The following is a 9,468-nucleotide window of genomic DNA, read 5'->3' on the forward strand; positions in this document are numbered from 1 at the left end:
TTCAGCAGGTCATAACTATCATATCATCAACCAATACTGCAACTAGCCATTGCAAACCAATTAACAAAACCAACATTATGAAAGAGGCAGGTTTTAGAAACAAAACAGGACAATTTGTTTTTCTATTGAAAAGAAGTTGCAGAAGAATGAGAAATTAATTATTCAACATTAAAAAAAAAAACTTCTCAAAAAGAAATTTCCTGGATAGATTTCTTTTACTGTATCTTTATCGTCCTAATACTGAAGCTGAAACTTCAGTGTTTTATACAAGTTACTGCCTTGCTGAACAGCTGAGCAAGAAAAAAAATGTTCTGGCAGCTCTGTTTATGAAATTGCAGAATATGCTTTATGAAACAAAGTATATTCCATTTCATGCAGGGAGAGTCAAGGCTAGTAAAATGAGGAGTTCCATGGCTCAAATTCAATCTTATCATAAGAAGGTATAATTTCTAAAAAGCCAAGAGAAACAGTATCTACTTCACTATGGATGATTATAAGCCTAGCCAGCCACAACACATTTCGTGAAAATTTGATTTGCTTTATATGCCAAAGCTTCAATCACAATTTAAATCCTTCAAATCTGTATTATCTTTGCAGTGCAGTAATTACATATCAGCAGAGACAAACAACAGCAAAAGCCAAACCCAAGCCAGAATTTGGTGTGCTGGGTTATTTCCTTTGGAAAGGAGGATGCTGTGGTCAATATTACTTTTGCCAGACTGGGGCTGGGAAAAATGTGGGCATGCACCTGTTAAAATTCACATAACACAAGACGACCTGAGGGCTTGTAACACAGCTGTTTATGCCCACCTTAGACTTTTGCTATTTACTAGTGTGATTGTCCAGATTATACTGGATATGTGTCAGGGTAACATCTGTAGGGCTTCTATTAGTGGCATCCATGGCTACATTTCTTGAAGTGCAAAAATCCCTACTCCTAAATGTATATTCTTGATTTTTTTTCTTCTCAGAAGCTCAAGGAAATGGGATGCTATCAATTTTTTGCTCCTTTTTGGTTTTTTGTTTAATGTGCAAGAGACTTTGCTTAAAGGTAAAATATATACCAGCAACCAAAACCTCATTTTATCAGATGTGCAATCTCAGGAAGAAAGGGGCCCAGCAATCTAACAAAAAAAAAAAAAAAGATTCTTTCCTCAATATCAAATATAACACTCTATCAAACTTTAATGACCTCTGCAGATATTACAAGCCTGTTCATTGTACTTAAAAACCAATTTCCTATGTTGTATAGGTGTAACAGATACTCTGCCTAGCTCAGAAGGTATTTGCAGAAGCATCAGCTACCAGTGACAGGATTCTTTTTTCATGTTGAACTTTTAGCCAAGTTTTTATTAAAGCTGGGCTACCATAATTAAATATGCAAACAGTGATCTAAAAAGCAGCTGAAAGCGTACATTCTTTACCTGTTTAATTAATTCTGGAATTTTAAAATGCAGAGCTGCTACAAAGTAATGTTTTCATTACAAACATGGTGAGAAGCAAAATATACCTCCTGACACACCCCCAGTCATATTCTGCTTGATCTTTTGCTATTTATTGTTTATTTCAGTATTTATTACTCTCCAATGTGGACTAAAGCACACTGTATTTGCGCACATTTGATTATCTAAAATAGTATCTGCTGTCATTTCAGCACCTGCCAACTGGAAAAACTCACCTTGACTTACTCATTCAGTCTATTTATTGTCATTGTTATCCACAGAGTTATGAATATTAAGAAGTCCTCTCCAAGCACTCAGGACAAAGATTAAATATGTCCTAAAGGCAGTTCCCACTCTCCAGATTCACCCAGGAGGGTACTGCTGTGAGCAAGCAGGCAGCAGGCAGAGCTCTGGGTGGTTTCACAACCAGCTGCTGCACCTGGGGCTGAAGGCACCACCCTGCCTGCTCTGAGTCAGACCCGCTGCCACAAGCACACAGCAGGGGAAGAGGGCCTGCACATCCCATGGGTGCTGCTGCAGAGCTGGGCAGCACCCAGCTGGGACCCCTCCATCCAGCAGCAGCAGCCAAAGTTGCAGATGCCCATCACTTGGGAATGTTTCCTGTGAAAGAACTCTCCCAGTGCAGCTGAAGGGCAGGACCCACCACGTGTTGTGGAAGAAGCCTACGCTCGAGCCTCCCCAGCTGGTCTCATTTGAATTGTGACCCTGTTGCTCTCCATCTCACTTTCCAGAGTCCCCAGTTTTGTTCAGGCTCTGTAGTGACAGTGAAAATGCTATAATCATGCAGGTACAGACAAGGAATGCAAATGAACAAGTTTCACCCCTAATCAAGCTCACAGAGTGAATAACCATGCAGTGAGAAGAGATACAGAACTTTCTCATGTTTCCCATTTCTCCAGATTGGTGCTGGGAAAAGCGTGGTCATGTACCCTTGACATCCGAGCCTGGGGCTGGCACTAGCTCAGTTTCCCTGGACAACATAGGTCACCTCCTGGCAAAGCAGGGCTAGGGACTACACAGCCATGAGACTCAGGCATTTCTACTTGTTTCTACAACCTTTTTTGTAGCTGTTTGTAGCTGGGTTGTTTTCACAGTAGCAAGAGTGTCTTGGGGCAAAGTCTCACACTCTGTTTTCTCACAGCAGTTCTGTCTCCCCAAAATCACTCCCAGGGCCACCACCACGCTCTGCATGGTGACCCCTTCCTTCCTAATGAGCACTGGAACCAGTGCACTGAGGCAGAGGAGGACATCCAGCAGCATCGTGCTGCCACTTCAGCTCCATCCACAACAGCCCAATCCCTTAGTAAGGGAAGTACAATGCTCCTTACACTGCAGAACTCATCCCCACCTTATGAAGTAATCACCATTGAGATTCTGATTTTTCAAACAGAGATCCAGAAAAGCTTCCAGGTACCCAACAACCCTGAAAGTAATTGTCCCGGATAGGAAGTCCCATCATGGACTACAGAGCTAAAACAATGCTTCCTCTAGAGAACTGCTAGTGGCAAGAATCTCTATGAAAATAAATACAAGGAAGGAGAGGAGGTTACTCACAGCAGATGCTATTTTAAGTCATTAGTTGTAAAAATAATTTCACATCTCCTTGTGAAATATCAAGGGAGCTGCTTCAAATTAGCTAGAGGACTCAATTTCAAAATGACAAGTAGCCTGGGAAAGGGGAAGGTTGAAGAGAGCCGGGAAGAAAAAGCAGTCATAATAGCAGCAGAAGAGAAAAGGTTGACTTTGGAGACTAGATGCCATAAGGCAGCAGATAGGTGAGTTGCAACATACCAAGGAGAAACCTTGAGTGAAATCAAACCTTGACTCACTGAGGTTTGCTGATACGGTGGACATGATCTAACACCTCCACAAGTGAAACCTGCTCCCTTCCCTCTCTCCAGTGTGCAGCTGCACCCCATCCTCCTCCTCTTGCCTGCTCAGATTCTCCTCTGACCCCTTGGTCAGACCAGTCAGCTCACTAAACCACAGAAAACTAACTCAGCAAAAGACCTTCACATAGCCAGCAGAGCAAGCTGACTCATCTGACTGAGGGCAATCTCTTCCACTGCACAATGGGGGCAGCAGGAGCCTTTGGAGCAGGTCAGTCCTCCCTGGCAGCAGGATGACACTTGCCATCTTAAATATCTGAACAGGGAACCACTGCAGGAGAAAGAGGAAGAAGAGGCAAAGGAGGCAATGCTTGCTACACCAAATGGAACAACGTAGTGAAGAGGAAGTAAGAATGGCTGATTTTTATAACAATACTCCTAGGACAAAACCACTGGCAGCTATTGAGAGGGAAACACTGTGGATTCAAGGCCCAGAGCACAATTTAACAGTAGATTACTGACTGAAATACACTTGTTTAAACCATTACAAAGATGCTAAGCTTCATCTTCACACTAAGGTTTCACAGCTTGCACTACTAATCACAGTTCAAGTTTTCTTTTCTCAATAGAAATTCAATAGAAATTCATAGTTTATAAGTAAAAACATCATCATCAACAAACACAGAGCAGAAGCAAGATGCTACCAGTGGTGCAATAACAATAACGTGAGTATAAGAGGCATCTTTGAAAAAGTCTGATCAGACAGAATATAAAATAGGCTTTTACATATATAATAATTGCAGCACTTGAAGCTACTTCAAAAGCACAAGGATATTGTACCCTGTTTCCCTGCTCTCTAATTATGAAAATGTTGTTGAATATTTGTTTTGAGAATGAAATGAACATAGGACAGTACATTTGCACAAAGGTGATCAAAATTCTGTGCACTTTCAAATCAGTGTTTCATCACTGTTTCTGTTGCTTTAAGAGATGAGTACTGCTGACCAGTAGGAACTGAAGCAAGAGCAGAGTCCATCTTCTCTTATTGCATTGCCTGGACTTGCCACTGTAACACAAAGATGATTCAATCATTAAACCTGTAAGAGCCCGGGTGATTTTCTGCCATCTTAGTGACCTGATCACTCCATAAGAAGTAGCACCAAGGAGGGAGCACAGCCACAGAGCCAGGACAAAAATACTCTCCCCAGTTGGTCACATAAGCCTGACTCAGTTTCTCACAAAACTACAGCCTTGTATTTTAGTATCCAGCCCCAACTTTCAGTGAAAATGGACACCACAGTCAGTTTCAGGATGTTGTCTTGATTATTTCTGAATCTTTCTTTGAATCAGACTTTTCATACTGGGCATTAGTTTCTCATACTGAGTGCTGTGATACTCCAACATTCAGTTAATCCAAGTAATTCAGATGTTGAATCAAAAATTATGATGCTCAAGAATACAACAGGCCTGAATGTCCACATTTAAAGGCCAGAAATAAGTGTGCTTTCATTTACTCACCTTTTTGCTTCTTCTAAGTGGCACAGATACTCATAAGCAATATTCTGACGCCTCCTCTCATCCATTTCCTCTGCAGAAAGCCTTTCATCATCCACAATAGCTGCAAACAGAAACCCATATCAAGTTACACACGAGTCTGGGTGATTTTTAGAGCAATTTTACTTAGAACCTGGGTGAATTGCTGAAGAAGGGAAATAAAAATATTTACCACTTCTCTTTAAAAGAGGCCTTTTATAGTATGGTGCACAAAGATGTCTAGGTCACCAAGAGTATTCTGTTCTTTCTACAGAGAATTCCTCAAGTTTCACTTCTTCAAGCGTGTATTGCTCTGAGGCCATTGCCTGGTTTGGGGGCAGGATTGAGCCCTCATGGTGGGGCTGATGGAGCACTCAAACACGGGGGCTGAGGCTGGGAGCCAGCAGAGTTTCAGCTTATACATCCTCAGAAGAGTTTGAGGACTCTCATGAGGAAGTTCAAGGTAAGAAGCAGGTAGAGCAGCCCCATGCTAAGCAGATCCTCAACACTAGAGACAAAGACAACACACTGCAAAGGTATCTCAAGGACAGCATGGGAATTGGCTGCCACTTCAGGAACCCGTGAGACTGCAACACGCTGAGCTGCCTCCCAGTGAGGGAGGTGACGACGGTTGTAATCAAATGAGCCATCTGTGGTTTCTCCTACTTACTGCTGCAACCTCATCACCTCCCATAAAAACACTCTCCCAGCCTATTAAGGATAGGTGTCTGTGCACATCTCCAGCTGCAAATAACTCCAATTATTTATGTCTACTACCCAGTGATTGGTCTTTCTCTATTTGTAGAGTACAGAGGGGGCCTCTGTGAGCAGCTCTCCAATTTTTCCAAATGTTTCTAGCAGTGAGTCTGAAGGAGCGTACTGTTGTGCTGACTTCCAGATGAATTTCAGCCGCAGCAGTGAGACTTTTGTTAACAGCCTTCATATACCAGTTACCAAAATGACACCCTATTTGTACTAAGCTGAGTGCTGGACTACTAGATCATCTTGAAGATATCTTCTAATCTCAATCATTCTGTGAAAAATGTGGTCCTACATCCCGCATGTTTTCAGTCATGCTCACATCACCTCTCACACCATAGCTGGCAACCCAGTGAACCAGAAGGAGGGGCAGCTCTTGCTAAAGTGACCTGTTTCTGGGAAGATTGGCTCCCTGATCTGAGCCACTGCATACTTGCAGGCCCCGTGGTGCAGGCACAAGGGAGGGGACGGAAACGCAGGGCTGGACTAGCTGCTTTCTGTGGCATCTCACAAGGCAGTTAGCTGAGAACATCATGACACATCCTCGGTAAAAAAACCACAGCCCCTGCTCCTCCTGAAATGCACTGTGATGTGCTTTGCTAGTTCTATTCCCACACAGACTCATGCATGCCACGAGCAAGTCTTCCGCTTTTCCCTGAAGATTGCTTCAAGTAGGGGTAAACAGTTTCAGGTAATGGATACAGGCAACACAAGTAAAAGGCACTTAAAAACAGCAGGACTCCGCAGGGTTTTGCAAGTACTTGCATATCTTGAAATCTGGGACACAAAAGAAATTACACTACACATCCACATTTTGGACTGATGCTACCATACATTTGTTAAGGTCTTGTATAGCTGCTTCAACCTTTGTAGTTTAAGTTTTAATGACCATATGGGAGTTGATATCTCTCATCTTCTTTTGCTTTTAAGATTGCTCTTCCTAATTACCCAGATGTTTCATACACCAATCAAACAAATACATGTCTTGCTCAGAGTTTCTTTTAAGTCTGGTAGCTCCAATAAGCATGACTCACTCTAAAATGAGCTCTCAGATACTGTAATCAGGATATCACTTGCCATGAACCAAAACATTAGTTTGGAGGCAAACATGGGATGCAGCACTGTGCCTGGTAAACTGGCCATGGAGGCTGCTCTAATACTGCTCTTGCCCTCACCACCATCAGCACAACCAGACAGGCTGCTCTGACTCCATGGAGAGCTCCTCTGCTGCAGAGGGCTCCTGACTTCCCAGAGCAAGGGAAAAATACTGATGAGCCACCACACCAAAACATCATATATCATTTTATGGTTTGCAACACTGAGATCAAGAGCCCCTTTTCAAAAGCTCTCCCAGATATGAGTGCTCACAAGTGGAGACAAGTGCTGTCAGAAGAGCCCAGCTGATTGTCCTACTTGGCTGTGGTCCTGTCAGCTAGGGTGGGACAGCCAGGTCAAGCCCTCATCCCCCATGACAATTCCCATGCCCCGTTTCTCGTAGCTTGTTAAACAGTTGTTTACTCCTGCCCTCCAAAGACAACACAGCCATAAGCAAATCAGAAAAAAGGAAGCTTGTCTGAATATAGGTGAAGTAAACCACATGACCCATGTGATAAGTATCAGTCTAGGAATTAACCTGAATAACACTAATGTTTTGCAATTTAGTCCTGGATCTGCACATCTTGGGTGCCTCCTATACCCTACAAAGGTGTCCTAGATCAAGCAGCCCTGGCCAAACTCAAATCCCTCATTAAAATTATTTGCAAAGATTGATTCAGAGAGTAGATGAAGGCACCAACAGATATTGTGGAATTGTAATAGTTGCTCTGCTTAGCAAACACTGCAACAATGAGAGGTAAGAGCAAGATTCAAAAAGAAGTAACTTGTACACTCTGGGAAGTGGAAAACCCAGCTCCCTTCTGGAGAGGGTATCAGCAGCCCACAAGCTGGAAATCAGACTTTTCTGTTAGGGACAAAACAGCTAAATTTTCTGGGCTGGATATCTGAGCACTGAAAATACAGAGCACAGGGAATGCCAACACCTACAGTGCTAATCCTGGGAGGAGTCTCTTACAACATCAGCTTCCAATAAGTCTGATTACATACTTACCCTCCAGCATATACTGGCTTCAAAGCAACTGTGCTATCACATCAAGAGTGGTTGCAGACACAACTTTAGAAACACAAATGACCTGCAGGTAGCCTCAGGACTGAGCTGCAGAGGCAATTACTTTGATGACTTGGGTTCTTAAAGTCTAGTCTATAATAATATATTCTGGCAAGGGCTTCAGCTTTTGACTAGAGTCCTGTGTACCTCTTCCTTCAAACATCCTGAGAGCATCCATCAAGCCAGCCACACCAAGTTCAACAGACAAACACGTTTGGTTTGGAGACAGAAAGCTCAGCCTTTCTGCTTAACAGAGCAAGTATTAGTTAGAAAACTAGGAAGATTGATGCAAGAATAAACATATTTCTGCCATATCAGTAACACTTTGATAATGCTCAGCTCACAATGGAAGAGAGTGCTGCAATAAAGGGTGTTATGTGGCAGAGTAATCAGGGCTGGGCTTCACCTGAGGATCTCTACCAAGCAGGATCCTGACACAAAACCTTCCAGCTGAGAAGATCCAAATGCCATAGAACAAGGCACACTTTCCATGAAAGTTATAAAGAGGGAAAAAGTAATGTAAACAACATCTTATGATTAAATTCATTAATTATGTGACTTAACTTCAAATTCAGAGGAATTCCCTTGAAGAGGGAATGTTAGGAGCGCATCTCAACAACCAACAAGATCTAATAAAAATGCTAGCCTTAAAGCTATTTCAATTCATTTTAGATGTTGACACTGAGTTAGCCAAGAGTCAGTAGACATAAAACATGTGCTAAGTCACCAAGTTCACTCATAGACACTTCTTCATGAAAAAAACACCAAAGGAAGAGTGTGTATGAAACACATGGAACAGCGAGCAGTACTAAAACTTAGTAAATTGCCACACATGGGAGATTTATTCTAGTACTCAGTACAGCACACCAACTTTCCAATTCTTCCCACAATTGGTTCAACAGAAATAAAGGAACATTCTACTGACAGCTTCCTACGTATGTATATTCTACATATTTAGCACAAAAGTAAGTGCTTACCAAGGAGTTTTGCTAAATCGAAGACTTAGTCATCTTCCGTCAACTGACACATCATACTTACATGCACCCTCCTCATCCTAAAATCGCCCTGTGTAGGCAGTATCTAGGACTAATTGATGTTTGAGGTTTGCTTGTGAATTGCAAAAACTTTCTGATGTATCCTGATCCAAGATAGCCCCTCCAGTTGTTGGCAAATTCTTGGAGCTATGCCAGTTGCTGACCACAGAGCTGAGAACTCAACCCAAGGCACTCCATGCCCTACAGTCAACATGGTGCCTGCAGGATCTACTACGTCAGACTCAGCATTAGTAGACAACATGAAAACATTTCAAATTTCTGGATTTGAGCATATTTTCAGAAATAGAGCCACGACGTCTGAAGATGCAATATTATTACTGAAACTAGCAATCAGCCCAGGTGCACAAGGGCCACTGGAGCCATGACCTTACTAAAAGAATCCAAAAGAAAGAGAATCAAAACTTCAGGTTCACAGAGATGTGGTCACTTTACAGAGGAATTTTAAAAACAAGTACTGTCTCTCTAAACATCATCCAGTTCAGAGTTCATCCTCATATTATATCCATGACAAGGATTTTGGAGGTCCCAAGACCACAGAGATAATTTACATTGATACTGAGTTTACTGGAAATCTAATCACTGTTTCAGTGCCTCACCACCCTTAGAGAATTTCTTCCTAATGTCTAATCTAAATCAATCCTCTTTCAGTCTGAAGCCATTCCTGC

General features: G+C 42.3%; 1 protein-coding gene across 1 annotated transcript in view; it reads right to left on the bottom strand.

Annotated features, from left to right (window-relative positions):
• The window catches only part of IQGAP2 (IQ motif containing GTPase activating protein 2), a 102,206-nt gene extending 97,302 nt beyond the window's left edge, over positions 1-4,904 (bottom strand). Inside the window, exon 1 of the mRNA XM_031062191.1 lies at positions 4,811-4,904. Within this exon, the coding sequence (XP_030918051.1) occupies positions 4,811-4,875 (65 nt within the window). The 5' untranslated portion in view covers positions 4,876-4,904. The remainder of the gene's footprint in view (positions 1-4,810) is intronic.
• Between the last annotated feature and the right edge of the window lie 4,564 nt (positions 4,905-9,468).

The sequence above is a fragment of the Geospiza fortis genome, unplaced genomic scaffold (genome assembly GCF_000277835.1).
Source record: "Geospiza fortis unplaced genomic scaffold, GeoFor_1.0 scaffold201, whole genome shotgun sequence".
Lineage (NCBI taxonomy): Eukaryota > Metazoa > Chordata > Aves > Passeriformes > Thraupidae > Geospiza > Geospiza fortis.